Here is a 20325-nt window from a genome sequence, read left to right on the forward strand (position 1 = left end):
AACTCTAAAAATGATCCTAGCAGCCATAATGCATCACACTTAGTTTTGACTGGCCAGATTACATGGTTAATTCTTATTGGCTTGCTTGCATAACAGCTTCATTTTTTAAATTCCTAATTACTAAAAATAGGCAAATTAACTTATTTTTCTTATGCAGGATAAAGCTCACTTGTAAACTTAAGAAATAAGGTGTAAAGATAAAGATGGAAATACTATATATATAGTTGATTTGACAATAATAAAGATGGAAATACTATATATACAAGGACATGGTGGCTAGAACACAAACACAATAAGATTCTGGCAATGGAGAATTTTAGATAAGGTGATTTTGAAACCTATGGGAATGAAGGTACATGCAGACAAATAAAGGGGATTGTTTGATTTGAAGATATGACCACAATCCAAAAATTAAATTCATCAACACATAGTATTCAAAACAAATTGTGCAACCAGAGACCCATCCATTTCATAGTAAAGCAGTCATCCATACGTCTGCCTATCGAAAATTTAAGATATTCATAACAGGCTAAAATAGCTTACTTCAAAAATTCAAGCACAAAACATAGAAATATAAGTATAAAAAACTTCTTGTAAAATCCATACTTGAACAATCAAAGAACAAGATGCAGTACTTTTATACACAATGAGTAAGTAGCAATATAGATGAAGCGTTGATTTATTCAATATCAAAAAAAAATTTAAAAATGATACCCAAAAAACATTAATTGAATCATATCATTCAAAAAACAATAATCAGAATAAAGCTGGATCATTTTACATATTTTGGGGGTTTTGGGCTTAGGAAGAACCCAGATCAGAGATAAATGAAAATAATTTATCAAGCGACCATTTTTCTTCCCTGCAAACATTTCAAGATGTCAAATTAGGAATGACAAGGGCTGAAATAATGAGCATTTATGATGGCTATTATGGATACTTATGAGCACATACAAGAAAAAGTAAATATCCAAAGTAAGTTCAATAGATTATGATATACAATCTTCTAATACCCTAAATTATGTAACTATAAAAATCGAAGTATGCACAAGTGAAACAAGCCCACTGGAGGAAGGACATTGTATATTAAGCATTCCCACAACATTATGGGAACTTTTCCCCAAAGTGAAAAACAAAGCTATGTTTCCTTGTAAATGATCCTTTGGAATTACGAAGAGGGTTATTGTTATATTTATTTGCTTCTTTGGCTGAAAGTGAGATAAAAATGTTCCTGTTGAATGTTTCAAGGGTTCTAAATCTAGAATTTTGAATTCAACGATGAATGATAGTGGGGAAAATAACACCTCTTGGAACCCTATCCCAAAAGAATGGGTGAAATTGAACTTTGATGGGGTGGCTCGGGGAAACCCTAGGACAATAGGAGGTGGTTCTGTGATATGCAACTTAACTGGAGAGCTACTTTATGATGATTCTCTTTCTATAGGTGTTTGTACAAATAATGAGGCGGAATGGGAAGCTCTCATTGCAAGGCTAAAAGCTGCAAAGTCACAAGCTACTAAGCACTTGATTGCGGAAGGAGATTCAATGACTGTAATTAATGCTATGATTAAGGAACAAAGTCCAGTCTAGAAGATGAATATGCATACAAAGGAAATGTTGAATATCAAAAAATCAGTTCATTCTATCAAGTTTTCTCATTATTAAAGGAGGTATAACATTGTGGCAGATTATTTTACCAATGAAGGTGTGCAACAATCTCCAATTACAACCATTTATAGTCAAAGTGTGGCTCATTGGCCTCACATCATAATCTTTTTTTCAAATCTCTTTAGAAGGCGTTGGTAGGCCTGGTCTTGGTATAAGTGTCTCCTCTTAGTTCATTATTGTTGAGGTTGTTGGGAGGTATTTCAACAGGTTTACATCAGTTGGAGATAGGTTCGGCAAGGGTTTCTCCCTTGCATAGGTGGCTACATTGAACAGTGTTAGCATGTAGTAAGATTCCCAATATTCAGCAGCATGAGTGTTTATGGAAGTGATTTTGATGACATTTATGAGGAATTGTATATGTTAGATTCTCAGAGAAAATATAGTTCATTTAATATCATATAAGGCTAGTTATTATTGAAGTGAGGAGTTAGTTTATGTTGATGATTTATAGCTTCAGTCGGATAAAATTAAATGTTAAATTGGCCTTAAGGCCTTCAACATTTAATAATATATATCATTATGTTATTTATTATTATTATTGTCAAATTGATTAGATAATAATAATTATTACTATATTTAATTAATAACATTATTATGTAACTTCGTGTTTGTTAGTGTTTCGATTCTTTAATGAGTCGATACAGATTTATCTAGCCACCTCTTCATGTTAAAGGGACACAGCCCTTAAGGAAGGATAACGTGATTTCCTTAGAATGCACGAAGGAGAATATAACAGATTGAAATACTAAATCGGTGAAAAGAACTACGTACGTGGAAGATATAAATTATCTGTGTGAATCTATATATATATACATTGTAATCTGCATCTATATCAGATTGAAAGCGAAAACTGTATTCTGACAATCACTTAGCAGTGAACCTAAATCAGACTGAAATTAAGTTCATTGTGTTCAATATTTAAAATATAAAATTACCTAATCATATAAATCTGATCCAAACTTAACAGTTTAGGGCCAAGTCACAAGGTTCGCCGAATTTCTAGCTTGAAGTTTGAAATTCGGCAAACTTTTCAAAAAAAGTATAAAATTTGTAAAATTCGTACAATAAAAGTAGCAGGTTTTTTTAATTAAATTATTATTTTGCAAATGCATTTCCGTTTACGTTCACGATAGTTTTTTAAATAAATCGAACGCCCATGCCGGTATCAACAAAGCATGAATCTGGGAGTCTAGACGTGGCTAATAAGAAAATTCGTTCAGCTGGTGAGTTCAGTACACTTCTTCTGCGACGAGCTGCATGTTGTCAACCTGTGAAAGGTAAGGCGCAACGAACAACAGGAGGGCGTTAGGCCAAGGCGTAATAGCAAATTGGCTGCCGCTGCAAGTCTGCAACTCCCAGCTTGGCCATGACGACTTGTTTTTAATTTAGATTTTTTATTTTATTTGGTTTTTAGGTTTTTTTAATCACCATTTCTATTTTCGTAATCGAGATTATAAAAAATTAATATTATTTTATTTTTATTAAAAATTAACATTTAGATCTTAATAGATTTAAATTTAATATTATTATTTATTTTTAATTATTGTCGAATATAAACATTTGATAATTAAAATTTAATATATTGATATATTTAATTTAGAAATATAAAAATTAACAAATATAATTTTTTAAATTTCAAATTTTAACTTATCAATAGTTTTAAATTTATTTTATATTTATCAACATTTTTCTATTTATTATAATTTATTTCAACTTAATATAATATAATATAATAATATTTATAGATTATATACTTTTTAAATAACATTTAATTTTTTTATTTTCTTTAAAATTATATTTAACTTTAAATATGTATTTTTAATACATCTTGCAATTGTAATTTCTATGCTTCCTACTACTAATTAAATTTATATATGGCAAATTTAATGTCGAATTTTTTTTGAATTTTTTACCCTCGTTGAACTTCATCCAAATTTTATAGTTGCCGAATTCGAACTTGAATTCAAACCTTGTGACTTAGGTTTAGGGCATGTATGTAGGCATTATGTTTGTTTCATGGCAGCTATAAAATTCCTTACTAGGACTGACTGCAAATAGATATATATTTCCAGTTTATATAGTATTTGATTAGCCGGTTGAACATCGAGGGCCTATGAATGTCTTTTTGAAGTATAACCCATGCAGTTTCTAATTATATTTCATGATGCACCTGTTGAAGTTGCAGTGGCTGTTGATGCCAACCACGTGGCTGTCTGCTATCGGAAGATCTTCATGAATGCACTGGTTGAACGTATGAATGTGTTTTGCACTTAGCCTCACGGAACAACGGTTCGTCCGAATCACTTCTTCACGGTCCGCCATGCACAGCTAGTCTGGAATATGCCTCTCCACGGTATATGTTACGCACAGCAATGTCTTTCGTGATTACAGAGCGAGCAAGGGTAGACCAGATATTGGGTTTACTGGATGATGACACTCCTGTTAGTTCAACTCCGCTACACCACGGGCAGGGATACTTCCACGGAATACTTCCGTTGCACCACCATTTATGTTACTTCTGCTACTCCACTGGGACCTTCGGGAATGCAGGACCAAGACGGGAATACACCCGACGTCGGACCTCTGTTTCACGTGAAATGAACAAGAGTTCGTATTAAAACAACACCCGATATCGGGTTTCTCTGACACGATAGGAAGAATAGAATTTATGTGCCTTTCCGCTAGGCTTCGGGTAGTCTCCGTGAGGAATGAAATTGGCATGCCTTCCTGATAACTTCTGATGGTCCCTTTCCAGTTTGTATGTATGAATACGTGTGACAATAATATCATCAACACTCACGTCGTAGACTACTCCTTGATTCACAGTTCCAATAGGCCAGTTATGGCTGGCGAAAGGAAATCATTCATAGGCTTGATATCTCACAGATAATCAATCTTCACTTCAAACATTGCTTTGTATAAAATCCGATATCCTCCATCTCGGGTGCCCATCCTTTTATTAACATCAAGTTGGTTTAAAAATCCCGTAATAGTTAAGACTATTTACGGTGTTAAACAAAAATACATGTAATTAAAAGACCTGCCTTTTAACCATAATATATGTAAATATTAATTATTTATATAAATGAATGGGAAGGTTTATATAAAATAATTAATATTTGTTTTAACATTCGTCAATCATTTATTAGGGGACATGACAGCAGCGCACAAATTATATAGTATATGATTAGTAATGGCACAAAGATTTGAATTCTTGAGTTAGGCAATGGCAGTGTGGCCGCTATTAGTTTGTCAAAAGTGCTTCTTTTCTCCCTTCGAGAAGAAATTTGCATGATTTTGGTGATGTCTCTTGTTGGGCTTGTTGCCAGGTCATGAATTATGAGCCACAATTCCTTCCTGATAGTGATACTTTCACAAGGAAGTATTTCTGACTAGTAGCTACAATGTATATTTGCTTGAACAAAGTTAGCCAAGCTAGTGTTTGTTAGTCTTATGAGATCAATTGTTGCAAGATGGTTGCCACTATACAAATGCTAACTAGAAAGACATCCATCAACAATCTAGCTCTTTTTCTCCGAAATGTGGAGTTACATGTATGGTTCCTAAAGATATTTTTTCCTAACTAACTTGTAGGCATGGTGGTGCCAGACATGAATTTGGAAGCAGTCCCAGATGAACCAATGCTTGACACAAAAATTGGTTTGGCATCTTCGACATCTCCACAAGAGGAAACTTCAAGTGATATAGAGGAGCTTTGCAGTGAAATAAGGATTTTGTGAGTTGTCATGCCCCCTTTTTGAGCTAGCATCATTTAGAAGATAGAAGCTTATTTTCTTACCAGGAGGCTAAAGCATAGTTGTCACAATCAGCAAGTGCTTGCTGACTTCTTTACTTGGAAAGTTGCTTGTAAATCATGATCATAACTTGTCAAGTTTCTAGTGAGTACTCGCCATTGTTTTTGACAAGTACTCACCAAAAACTCAACATGTCCATGAAAAAACTCGATCAATGCTGCACAAATGAGTGGCATGCCTGGGACGCACTAAAAAACACGTAAAAAAAACAATTTTTCTTTTGCTTATAGAGTCTCCCAACGCCCTCACTATTCCTCACACAGCAATTGACGAGCAAATTTCAAGAATTTCAAGGGCATGTTAGTAAATATTTTTTCTTCTCACGCATTTAAATTCATTTTAACAGCTAAAATCAAACACGTAGGCTATGAAAAGCTCATAATTTCTTGAAACCTAGTAGTATTTTGAGATTTGATTTGAAAAAATTGGATTTAAAACCATCTTGTTTGCATCTATGGTGATTTTTTTAGAAATTCACTATTTGTTTATACACATTATTTTTATGATTTTAACCTAATTTTGGGAATAAAATGATTAGATTATATTAAATTTATGCTGATTTAAAGTAATGTATCTTAATTTAGATAAATTTTAGGATTAATCTAAACTGATTTTTTCTATTTAAAAATTAAAATGTTGTATTTTCACTTTGTACATATAGGTTAACCATTAGATACAATGGCAAATAGAGCGGCCTCTAGATCTAGATCAAGCTCAAGCTCAGCCCAATCAAGGTCGGTTATAGTTACTCGTCCAGTAATAGCCAGAGACTTTGCTTGGAAATATTGCATACAAGAACCTACACTAAGGGTAGATATTTGCATTAGATAACATAAACTACTTTGTGGAGGCATAAATCCCCTCAAATGCCATCTTCCAAGCATTATGCATTTGATGCCAAGCCTTGTAACAAGGCCATAGAAGAGATCAAACGCAAGATGAATGCACACTTAGCATTAGAAAAGGAAAAAAAATATACAAAAGAAAACAAAAGCAACCATATCTAGTGCAAATGGTCATCAGGCAAAAATAGATGATTAAACAACGTTTGAAGCAATAGTGAGCTCCCTTAATGGTCCACATGTAGTAACCACATTGGCATCGTCTTCATCCACTTCAACTAGTGCACCTACACCCGTTATATGCATGCCACATAGCTTTTTTGTGCTCAAAAACACACCTAGAGAACAACCATCGTTGGAAGGTACAAGGTCGAAAAGGGAAGTCCATCAACAAGCAAATAAGGCATGTGCCAATTTTTGGTACTTCAATAACCTTCCTTTCAATGTGGTGAGCAATCCTTATTGGGAGAATTTGGTAATTGCATTGTCAATTGCGGGAAAGGCTACAAGGCACCTTCTCATAAAGACTTCAACGGCAGGTTGGTAAATTATGCTAATTTAAACTAACATTAAAATTAAGTTAAATTTAGGCTCAATTTATGTTGATTAATTTAAAGAAATTTAATGTTGAATTTAGGATTTTTCTGTTTTCAAAAATTTTAATTTTGTATATTCACTTTGTAATTATAGGTTGCTCCAAATTCAACCAAAGAGGCAAGCTAATAGTGAAAGAACAACAGAAGCGAAGGAGAAAAATATGGCTGCACTATCCTTTCAAATGGATCGACATATGAGAAAAATCACACCATTATAAATTTTTTGGTAGCTTCAAATGCTAAGGTGATTCTTTGGAAATGGTTGATGTCTCTAACAAAGTAAAAAATGTGATACAAATCATAACTGACAATGCAATAAAATATGTGGCTACTGGGAGATTGTTGCAAGACAAGCATTGGTCACTCTTCTCAAACCCTTGCCCAACACATTGCCTTGACCTTCTTTTGGAGGAAATAGGCAAACTTGATTGGGTGAGACCAGTTGTAGATGTTGCAAAAAGCATAACAAAATTTATCTACAATCACACTCAAATTCTTAATTTGATGAGAGATCACACCCAAGGGAAAAAATTGGTGCAATCAAGTGTCATAAGGTTCACGACGATTTCCCTAACATTGCAAAGCATTATTGATTTGACTTTGCTGAAATAGATGATTGTAAGTCAAGTACGGCTAGGCTCATCATATTCAAAGAAGCTTGAAGGGGAAGAGTTGCAAGTATAGTCTTCAACAATCTTTTTGCACAAAGAGCTACAAAGTTTGTTCAGGTAACCTCAAAACATTGATTTTAAATTCAAATCGAATATTTTATTTTTTAATTTATGTCGTTCATTATAAATTTGTAACTTAAATCTTTTTGTATTTGTATTTTGTAGGTGTCAAAGCTCTAGGTTAGAGTTATTTGTTTGGTATATGAGGATCAAAACCCAATGGGGCATATTTATGAGGCCATGGATCAAACCAAAGAGTTCATCCAAAATTATTACAAGCCCCAGATTTGATCCCATTTGGGAGACCTCATTATTCAAGCATTACACACAAGGCTAAAGGGGGCACGCTCTTCTCTTCAAAGCTAGCTATTCGAGAAGAACCACTCAAACACCAATTAATAAAATTTGGATACTTCATATCACATGCATCTTAAAACTTACAAATTTACAATTATTAATAATTTGATAAAATATGGGTTGATTTTTCTTTCTAACGCTTCAATATTTTATTTTGTAGATTCTTGGTGGAGAGATTGGGGTGCAAATACTCCAAATATCCAAAAATTAGCCTCCACATTTTGTGCCAACCTTGTAGGGCATCCAATTGTAAATGCAATTGGAGTTTGTTTGAGACCATCCACATGAAAAATGGAAATAAATTAGCTCAAAAATGTCTCAATGACCTTGTCTTTGTACAATACAACCTTTGGCTTCACACAAGTGTGGATTTCAAATCAAAGGATTTCATTGATTTGGATGAACAGCCTTAATTGTTTATTGAAGATGAGATTCTTGATTTTGAGAGGCACGCATTGGAATATGTGGGTGCAACAAGAGATAGAAGATTGGATGATAGTGATAAGGTTGAGGAGGAGCCATTAACATCTACTAGTACAATGGAGGTCGACCCACAACCTTCTATGCCAAGCGAAGAGCCACAACAAACTCCGAGGATTAGAACTTCAACCTCTCCTCAAGTTTCTAAATAAATATAAACAATTTTTTAAGTTGCTGAGTTTTTTAAGTTTTTGCCAACTCAATAATTTTGGGTCTATCAAGTTTTTGCTAAGTCTGAGTTTGGCAACTACAAGCTAAAGGATTAAGCAAGAGAAAGGACAATGATGATATGTTTGTAAGATATGAATCCCAAGTTGCTATGTCTAAAAGAACAATGTCCTACTGCATTGACTCAATGGGGTCTATACATGAGCCAATGCCAATTTGATTAGGAACAACAAAAGATGAAGATGATCGAGATGGGATCTCAATGTGAGTAGGAACATGAAGAAAGACCTCTGATTCCATTGGAACATGCAACACTTAAGATATACTCAAGCTCTTCTAAAGACTAAAGAATCATCATCCAAGGGTATGAAATCTGCATGTGCAAAGGAAGACAATTTGTTGCAAGATCCTCTAGGAATGGAGAGATACGAGATTCTCCGTGCATCTCCCAAAGTTGACTCCAACGTGAACGAGGACACTCAAGGTCCAAAATAGCACACAGTGTCATAATCAACACTAAAAAAATCACACCTACAACATGGTCTATGATATTACCCCAAGTGGGGTCAATCGATCAGGTATGAGTCCATATAAATAAGGCAACATATCTAGCCACTTGAGATGTGTCAAGATGCCATGACACCAAGACTCATAATTGCTCGTTGCCAAGTGGACATCCCATGATACCTCCTGAAAGGAAATAATTACTCCAAAAATCTCAGCACATGTAAAGCACATCAAATATAGCCCTCTCCAACAAACATATCCATCCCAAGTACCAAAACATCCAAGTTATTGAGCAAATAGTGAAAATACAAAAAATTGAGTTAAATATACATGGGGCAAAATCTGGAAAAATAGACCAAAGGTCTAGTTTTAAAAAAACGGAGTCTGAGTGTGCAAGATATGGCCCTGTAAGCATAAACCTAAAGGCTGACTTTGAAGGCCTAGTACGGAAAATTGGTGCAAAACTTGACAAAACTAGCTTTCCGATGATATCTCATATGTAGGACTTCAACTCTATGTGACCAAATTATGGCTAAAAACCAACTGCATGTCAATCACGACTTGGGAGGTTTGAAGGGTTTGCATAAATAAAAAAATTCCAAAAACAATAAATTTTCAAAACTAGAAAGTTTTTGAAAATAGAGAGTTTCCAAAAATAGAAAATTTCCAAAAAACTACCCATCTCCAAGACCACACAAGAAGGCAAACTCGATGACCCTGTAACGCTTCTAAGAAAAGAAACTCTCAAAGCTCAAGAAAGGGTTTGTTGAATCCACACTCTGATACCATGTTAAATTTTGCATCACAAGTTTGCAAGATCAAACAGCAAACTAGAACGCCTTCCACAAACAATAGTAGTAAGAAAAATATGCCATATTCCTCAAAAGAAAAAATTACAGGATAAATTACAATGCATAATGATGTGCTTATATAGAGAGAACAAGGATGCCCTAAACTATATTTTAGAGAGCTAAAGAAAAAGCATGAGGAGCTAAATAAATCTCAACTACAACTAAACTAAAGTTAAGCTAATATTATCCTAACTAAATAAAAGCTAAATAGCACCTAAGTTTAGCTTAAGTGAATAAAGTAATTAAAGGACCTAATTAATAAATAATTAAAAAATTGTTCTAATTACTCCAACAATTTCTCCTCCTTTGGTTTTTCTTTCTCTTGCCTCCTCTTCCAAACTTTTGTGGTTCTTCCTTTCACTTAACAAGGGTATCCACGTTCTTGTTTTGTATAGGAGGTTCAACAATACCACCTACAACACTAGTTGTACTTAGAACACATAATGTTCTAGTCCATTAAAGGAGAAAATGAATTGCAATTTCTACTTAAGAACCCAAAATTATTATTAGCATGTGCCCTACAATCCATACACATAATGTTCTAGTCCATTAAAGGAGCAAATGAATTGCAATTTCTCCTTAAGAACCCAAAATTATTATTAGCATGTGCCCTACAATCCATTGCTTTATGACCAAAATGATTACCAAAAAAAAAGCAATAACCAAAGCAATAATTTTGGAACCTGGTCATGTGAAACCGCCTTGTGTTGATGTTGTAGCTAAGGTCAGACCCTTGTTTGGATTGACTTAGTAAGTATAAATATAGAATATAAATTATATTTTATTATGTATTGGGTCGACTTGTGCAAGTCCGCCACCCTTGGGAGAAGTCACATTGTTTCAATAAAGAGTTGCCTTTGCATAGGAATAAAGGAAGATTATATACCTTCCATTTTAACACAGCAGATCATAAAAATTACACTGCAATTCACATCTTCTGACAGATTGAATATTCAAGTGCTCGGCGGAGACAATCGTGCATTGTCTATGGTTGGGAGGGCAAATCATTGCCCGTGGTTAAATGAGTATATAACTAACATGGTATCAGTGGTTCCTATGTTCCGGAGCATCATCTGCAGAGCTATGTTTATCGGTGTCGTTAAAATATTATTGACTACCGATATTGACTCTGCATAACAAGGATTTGATGGGTTGTGTGCAAGCTTGATTTATGACAGTGGTCTGAAACAACGGTTGTTGAGATATGATGCAAGAGAAAGGGGTGAATTCATGCCTCATATCATGGAGTCGCTATGCATGTCTAAATCGATATTAAACTGAAGGTCATTGATCACCATGCTGATGTAATGTGATTTTATTAATATTGGTTGCCACTCAAGGTTTGAGATCATTCACCAAGCATGGCATGAGCTTTATTGAGGCCAATATAACAGAAGGGTTGATTCCTATTTCCCATCTAGCTACTTAATTCTCCGCCTCTGATATTGATGTGATAATAAAGAGAGGTGCCACAAATATAATTCGTGTTTGCCGTTAATAGGTATTGGTGATTAAATAGAGGCGCAACTCTTGTAGAGGTTTGGAAAGACTATAGCCACTTTGGGCTTTGGCTATCCACCAATTCGTGGAGGAATAGAGGCACCAGTTCGTGGAGGAAATAAAGGTGCAGCTGTCTGATTTCTATATCAGAGATTCGAACAATTGTTGTAGGTATCGTTGTATGCAAAGTCACAGGATACGGCGATTTTCATGGATGAGGTTAGAATTTAATCGAATTTCAAACTTCTATAAAAAAAATCGAATTTAATCGAATTTCCTCTATAAAGCACTGCTATCCGCCTCTAAACACAACTCAGCTGGTCGTGGGTATTCTTTGTATATACTTTGTATCTATTGGGTCATGGGTGTCTACAACTGCTGGGTCGCCCTCGGATTTTCTCCAACAAGGGTCGCTATTCTGATAATTTATTAGAAGTATACATATATTTAAAGATAAACAAAATTATAGAAGGTGAATTTTATCCGAATTTTTTTTCGAAATTTTCCCTTGTCGAATTTCATCCAAATTTCATGGCTGTCGAATTCGAATTCAAATTCGAACCTTGTGACTTAGGTTGTATGTATACTTGGCTTGATGCTCTTGGGATGATGCCATCCCTGAATAATTATGCATCTACAATCTTGTTTCTGGCTAATGGTAGGTTAATTCTACCCTTCTTGGCTGTCATAAGATCGAGCCACAAACGTGTCAGAGGGCATGGCGAAAACGTTGTGGAACGATGTATGCTTCCCTGACAGAGGGAGCAGCTGGAGGTGTGACGAAAACCCTGCCATTTGGAGAATATAGGAAAGGAGCTCAGATGCAGACCTGAGTCTCTCTTTTCTGAGTCGATTGACCAAGAAAGCTACAGGAGGAGAATTGATATTCAGTTCTGCATCTGCATTCTACAGAAGCAGTCATTAGTCTTGGAAGTATCTGGAGCTGCTTTTCCATGGCACCAATATTGTTTGTTTAGACCTGAGCTAGTCCAATCAGATTCCACATTTACATATCAGTAAGTCTGTAGAAGGAGCGCACCTGGAAGGAGTAATATCCAGCAAGGAGAATCTGTGACAGAGACCAGATAAGTCTGCTAAGTATACAAGATTACAAGTATCAACAGTTGTATATAGTGATGCTGATGATTGACAAATCATTCGATCTTAATCTGCTGGGCTATGTGCTGATCGCTCCATTCGTGTCCTTCCTGTAGTGGAAGCGGATAAAGGTTCTGATCATGTTAGTACAGTGAGATAAGTATTCCTTGCTTGTATCTTTGGAATCACCTTTCTGGGCTGAAACTCAGTTTATCTGACATCGATTATTTGGATAATGTGATTAGTTGAGGTCATGGTTACTTTTTGTGGTGACCACTGACATAAAATCTCTTGGTGATACCATTCACTCATTGTGAGTTGTTTCGTGGTAGTTGTGAAGATTTATGAGAGTGTCTCAGAAATGAAAGGAGAACTGCAATCTCAATTGTGATTAGTTGGTCACATCGATTCCATTCTCTATGCCCATGGATTGTGATGGTGCCTTGAGAATCTTGGTTCTCTATTGAATATGTTGGCTGCATAATCTGAATTGAGCAGATTGTCTTTTGTGCTGAGATTAGCACTTCCGAGAACAATAAAGATGAAAGAAAGATATTTCAGAATCAATAAAGATATAAGTATTTTATGTTTGTATCATTGAATAATGTTCTTGAATCTTCTTGAATAATGTTGAGAATATGTCTATGTCACCGCATTCGCCGAATTTCATGATTGTTGATTTTTCTCCTCAACAATCGTGTCTGAATTGTTTCTGGGGTTTATAATTTTTCCCTTAAAAAATTATTCTGGGTTTTGTAAAAATTATTGTCTGGGGTTTATATTTTTTTCCCTTAAAAATTGTTGGTGGGTTTTGCTCAGTTCATCATCTAAAAAATCGTGTCTGGTCTTGATCGATTTTTATCCTCAAATCTTGCGTTTTTTTTATTTTTCTTCTTAAAAATCGTTTAGGTTTTATAATTTTTTCCTAAAAATTATTTGGTGGGTCTTTCTAAGTTTTTGTCTTCAAAAAATATTATCTGTAAGGGTTTATAATTTTTTCCTTAAAAATTATGACGGGTGTTCCTGTTTTAGGTCTTTTACCATTTTCTCCAAAAAACAATGATTTGTAAAATCCAATCTTTAGGGTTGGACGATTTTTTCCACCAATCGTGGTTTCTTGCAGCTCTTCTGGATCGCACCTAGCGTTGCTAGGGCAACGGTTTGCACAATGGTTTGCCGATTTTTTTCCTCAAAATCGTGATTGTTTTTTTGAAGCAATTCGGGTTTGACGATTTTCTCCTCAAAATTGTTGTTTCAGTTTGAGAAGCTATTTTCGGTATCTCTGGCTACAAGGAGGGACAATTTTGTTTCGCAACATCAAGTTGGACGAATCTCAGTTTGTTTTGGTTGTCTTGGTCATTTTTAGAATTTTTACAGAATCGGAGAGCGTCTCAACAGCAGGCTCATTTTGCAGAGAGTTCTGAAGAGAAGGGGCAGCTTTCTCTATGCATTCATGACCAAAAGGGGGCAGCCTTCTATGCATTTCTTACCAAAATACCTGTAGATTATGTCTTATGTAGGGTAGTTAGAACGGTGACCATTTAGGGAGAGTATTAAAATATTGTAATGTTTCTTTAATGGTCATCTTAGTTACTTTAGGAATTTACCTTTTTTGTCTTTTGTTCACGATTGTTTCATTTAGAAACATCGTCTTTGTATATCTATTTAAGGAGACTTTGTCTCCTTTGTTTAATACATCGATTATTTGAACAGATTCTTCATTGGCTGCATTAAAACCTCTTGATCCATTGTTAAAATATTCTGATGAACTGATAGTTCTTGACTGCTCTATGGACGTTGTAGTCGGAGGTAAATAATTGAGGCTACATGGTTCGATTTTATTATTGTTCATACTCAGGACATTCACATTACTGTGAATTGAAAACTCTTTTGTAGGACACAACCAGTTCAGAGTCGTTGTGAAAAAACCAAAAACATGAGCGGGAAAATCTGGCAAAAAATGCACGAACAAAAGAAAAATCCGTCACACAAACCTAAGTCACCAGGTTTGAATTCGAGTTCGAGTTCGGCAACAATAAAATTCGGATGAAATTCGACAAGGAGAAAAAATTCGAAAAAAAAATCGACATTAAATTCACCTTATAAATTTAATTTAAAAAATAATAATAAATCCACAAAATTAAAAAATATATTAAATATTAAGATTTAATATTATATATTATTCATATATAATAAAATAAAATAATATCAAATTTAAATCTATTAAAAAAATTAATAAGAATAAAAATAATATTTATTTTTTTATAAATTCAATTTACATATTTAAAATGTTAGAGAGCATACGAAGAGCTATAGAAAAACTTCTAATAAATATAAAATAGTTAAAGGCACAGCAAATACGCAAATATTCCAGAAGAAATTCGCGCAAAGTTTTCCCGTGGTCGAAGAAGAAATCCGTGGATCGTTGCTCCGACTCATCAGCCGAAATGTGTGGCTCATCTCTTTGACTCATGTCACACATCACAAATGAAATGCCCTAGCTGCCAGCAGGCAATTGGAAGAGCTGTGAATCAGAGGCAAAACAAATGTGTGCCCTAATTTAAAAAACCTGTAAAGAAAACCCTACAAAAAACGTTTTTTCTGAAAATATATTCTAATAAAAAAACTGTTTGTTTTTACAATATGAATATAGATGCAAAAATTTTGCAAATTCCATACCTATTTTAAATGTTCGCCAAATTTCAAACTCCAAGCATGAAATTCGGCGAATGCGGTGACATAGACACAAACCACGAATTTTTGTTTTCCAAGAAAACGCAAAACCCTCGTTTTCACGTGAGTAACAAGATCATGGGCTTCAAGCAGAGAACAAAACGGCTTCCTTTGAGAAAACCCACAAATTCTCCAACGATTTCGAAAAAAACTCCAACAATAAAAAATAAAGAAAACAAATTTCTAGAAAAAAATCCAAATAAGAAGAGGCTACGAATTTTTATAAAAAAATTCACCAAATTTTATGATATCCCATCGACCCACTCTGATACCATGTTCAAATAATCGATGTATTAAACAAAGGAGACGAAGGCTCCTTAAATAGATTTACAAAGACGATATTTCTAAATGAAACAATCATGAACAGAAGACAAAAAAAGAAACTTTGTAAAGCAACTAAGATGACCATTAAAGAAACATTACAATATTTTAATAGAATCCGTCTTCATCTTCACCCTTCAGTTTGACGGCATAATGCAATTGGCACCATATTCTTTGCACATTCACATATCAAAGCATATCTTCTAGGCTCCTATGTGTTGACATTGCATAAAAACCTGAATACATATTCTAATCAGTTCCAATTTTCTTTGCCTTATTATCCACGACTTGCTTTCTTTTTCATTTTTGAATCTAGTTATGAATTTATGCCATGGCCCATTTTGAGTTATGAATCATGCTAATATTGTTAGGTGTAAATATTTAATTCACAGTTTGAAATTTACAGGTGATGACATGCTTATTCACAACCATATAGCGTATTCCACAATATTCTATTGTAAAGCAAAAATTGTCAACTACACATCAACTCCAGAAACTACAAATTAATGTCTTTTCTGAAACTGAGAAATAGAATTCTTCAGTGTACCACCATCAAGCAGAAGATCACCCTAATTATCAACTTCATCTACTCAAAAACAGAGAAAAAACCAAAAGCATAACCATAATATTTGCTCATAATTTGAAAAACAAGATCACAAATGCAAATCTGTCAACAGAACTGCCCAACAAGAAATAAATTGCTAAGACCTAGCAATATAAACTTGAGATGGGAAAGTTGTCAGAAAATTTGTTATTTAAACTTTGTCTACAACTCTAATTGCACCAGATAACTATTTGCAAAAACCTATCACTATTTTGCAAAAAACAAAAAGAGTATTTTCGTTCATTTGCAGCCTGCAAGAAATCACATCATAAAACTTGTATTACAAGGACTCACATTTTTGCTGAAAATATTAATGCTACAAGAAATACGAGATAAAAACTTTTCTCCACAATTCAAATTTCACTAGAGTTCATTTTACTTCATGAGCTTGCGAAAACTTTCATTTACTCCTAGAAGAAATATAATGATGCATGCAAACTCTCAAACCTGCAAGAAATCACCCTAGCAACTTTTGCTAATTACAAGAATTCCATTCCTTTGCAAACTGTGAGTGAACGTTGACAAAATGCCTTCCATCAAATTAAATTGTTAAGAATATCCACACATTTTGAGTTTCTATACATACACGATGTGCTTATGAATTTGAAATTCTTTAAATCATTTCAGATTCCGAGGTTTCAATATTTCTCTCAAAATAATTTCTAGATTTATTAAGAATTTCTCTTGTATGTCAATGTCTCCTAGGTTAAATTATTGACATGAAATTATCATAACAAGCATTATAGTTTTGGGTGCAGAATTCACTTTATCTGTAAATATAAAATGTCCAATCCTACAAGACTCTTAAATAAGAAAGTTGAAACAGTTATGAGCACAGGATAACCCTTCTGTGAGAAGATTGCATACCTTCCAAAATCCTGATCTTCAATAGCAAAAGAAAGATTTCTGGGAAGTAATTCAAATATAATGTCCTCATTCCGAAATATGCTCCTGAAAATACAGTCAACTTTACTTCGAAAAACAAATTGAAACAATAACCTCACAGTAATGTAATCTGTACTGCTAGAGAACATCAAGGGAAAGCTGTAAATCACAACAAGGTGTGGAGATATGAAAATCTTGCATGCATTGTGAACTAATCCAAGCAAAGGTAAGACATCATTCACCTGAAGACGTGAAACTTAAGGGAAGAAGGAAATATGAAAGGATCAATTAAATTAGACAATATGAACATCAAAAAGCAACAAATTACATAGATCTGTTCATAGATTGATCAGTGTAGGGAAGACTATAAATTTTATTGATACTAACTCGATGATATCAAGGTCAAATCCTGGCATGGTTCATTTTTTTTCCACATCATTAATGTAATCATGTTATATTGAAGATGAGTTGTAAGGACGTTTTCCTATAAACATAAAGGCCACATTGTAAAAAGGTCCATTATAGGTGGCAACAAACCTATGGTTTTAATTTTGCTCCATATAAAGTTTTCCAAAAAACAGAACCTTTAAATTTTTATTATCTCGTATCACACAGTTTGCTTGAATACATAGTATTTAATGTTTGGGCGTCATGCAAAAGAAAGTGAAAGCTTGAAGGTAGTTATGAGGTGGATATTCAAGTGAATGGATAAGGCAAAAGGCAAAGAATTTGTTAAGATTAAGATCTAAGCTAGTCAAAGAGGAGGCTGGAAGCACCAGGGTTTTGAGGATTCCCACATTTCAAAATGGCTTCTCGCTCTAAGATGGTAAATTGTTTGAGAAGCACCACCACATTTGTGTCCCTTGCCTTCATCAAGCAAGGGGATTTTGACAGTCCTTAGCAATCTTTGTGGATGGTGTAACCTTCAAAATAGGTGAGGCTACTAGATCTGCATTCACTTGTTTTGTTGATAATGTAATCCTAAAAATAGGTGTGATTAGCATATCTACATTCATTTTGTTCCTGTGTACATCAGAGGAGGTATTCAGTTCCCACACACTGATGAAAAGTTATTGACACTTTTGAAGGAATGCAGACTCTTCGAGAAGAAATGTTCTCTCATTTGAGGGCACCAGAGGTAGAATTTTGACACACTTGGAGGAGGGTGGACTCTTGAAGGAGAGTTTTTTTCTTGCTGTGCATGGAGGTTGGGATCTATTCCTTATGTGATACAGAGGATTTGTAACCTTTGATAGTTAAAACATTAACATATATGATTCAATTTGATGTTGAGTGAGTGGAAAGTTTTGAAGAGGTGTGTCATCATATTTCCAAATGTGCTATTGTGTTCAGTCCATGTGATGTTAACATTTATAATTTTATTTGGATTGATGTACTAAGGGTGGGTATGTTGAATTATAATTACATCATTAGGTTAGAATATAATTAAAAATTAATGAGTTTGATTATAGATTAGTAATGGTTAATAAATAAATAAAACAACTGTTAACAATAAGTAGCGGTCTTATAATTAAATTAGGAGTTACTTCGATTAGGTAGTTGAGAAGAGTAGTTGTGGGGTACAAGAAAATTGAAAGGCTTTATAAGCCAATGCATTGTAAAGAATTATTAATCCAATGAAACATCATGTAACATTTTATTTCTGCAACAATAGTGTAACAACAGTGAAATAATATATATGTGTTTGCTTTACAAATTTCAATTTTGTAGGTCCAGATTCATCCCATATTTTGTAGAATAAATTTTCAGAGTTTTCATGGTGACTTCCTTTCATTTCCAGCACTGTAAATTTTCTAGTTGGAGTGACGTTTACTTCTCTTAGATATTGCCATTTGATTTAAGCAGTTAGAATAATATGTTCATATTCTAGTGAATTCTACATTACAATTGGGAAGTTCAGAACTTAACTTTTTCGCCCCTAAATCCCTAACAATAATCCCAGCTCATACGCACCCTCCTTCCCTCCCCAATCCCTAATTATAATCCCAGCCCTTGAAACTCATAACTTCTCCCACAACTACCATTTGTCACACCCACAACTCCCCCCTTGCACACCCCACTTCCATCCTTCTATTCAACCACCCAATCCTCCACACAAAAACACAAGTGATTTTCCCTTTGAAGATCATGTGTCCAATGTGCAGTCTGCCAACAAGCAAACTTTCACAAAGACAATTCCATTCTAGAACAAGATATCCACACTTGTCAACCAATTCATGGATATTAAAGATGAGTAGAGTTAGATATTCTCTTTGATGAACCTAAATATTATTCTTATATTTTTCAAATCCTTCATTTCACACATCTCATTTGAGTAGTTGAAATTTATAATACGGAACCAAACTGATTGTATTATCTGACTTGTCTGATGATGCATTCAAATGTCATTAGATGACATCAACGTCTACACCTCAACAACATCAATCTTCTATTGTTCCTAAAGCCATAATTCACCCTCTCACCATTTTCCCCACTAACAATAAAATCTATATCAACAACTCAACAACAAAAAGATTTTGCCTATTTCATATCACTCACAAGATGGAAGATTTTTAAGGATGCCTCTCCTTTCCTTGCCTACCGCATTCAAAAAGTCTCAACAAGGATAAAGTTAGGAAGGAACTCCAAACAGGTTGCTATAAATATAAATATACCTATAAATGAACAAGGAGAAAAATAAAAAACTTTTTAATCCCACAAGTTTGTGTCTACAAGAGAAGGAAAGGAATTTCAACACAAAACAAACATGAAAAGGGAGTGCAGCCAAGCATCACTTTGGATCCTATGCAGTGTATGATGTTATGCACACCCACATTCCAAGGTAAAAAGTGGCTCTTTCCAAGAATCCTATCTGGAAATTAAACCTAGTTTCAGCTGCTGAAATCCCTTTTGGTTCTGACCCTCTTACCCATTATCCAAATCTGCATGTCAATCCTTTGGTCTGCACTCAATTCCGTTGCCAACATAGTGTGCAACACTCCTCCCTTGCCACCATGTCATGCTTGATATCTTTTTTCACCTATGGCCCTTTCCCTCACCCCTCCAACTCTATCAGCTATCAATAGGCATCTTTTCCATGCACTCTCTTTACTCACAATTCCAACTGAGTAAAGTAGTCCCACAAAATCTGCCACTTCAACTGGCAAGCGAAAAAAATTCCTATGCTTGACCCCACCCTTCTAACCTTATTCCATGAGATTGCCAATGC

The 20325-nt window shown here is 34.4% G+C and overlaps 1 protein-coding gene across 8 annotated transcripts in view; it reads right to left on the reverse strand.

Annotated features, from left to right (window-relative positions):
- LOC131064145 (uncharacterized) overlaps positions 1 to 20325 on the reverse strand; it is a 70735-nt gene that overhangs the window by 28038 nt on the left and 22372 nt on the right. For all 8 annotated transcript variants that reach the window (XM_057998171.2, XM_057998170.2, XM_057998176.2 and 5 more), the window contains one exon: positions 17079 to 17162. In XM_057998171.2, coding sequence (XP_057854154.2) covers positions 17079 to 17162 — 84 coding nt within the window. The remainder of the gene's footprint in view (positions 1 to 17078; positions 17163 to 20325) is intronic.

Source organism: Cryptomeria japonica, chromosome 3 (assembly GCF_030272615.1).
Source record: "Cryptomeria japonica chromosome 3, Sugi_1.0, whole genome shotgun sequence".
NCBI lineage: Eukaryota > Viridiplantae > Streptophyta > Pinopsida > Cupressales > Cupressaceae > Cryptomeria > Cryptomeria japonica.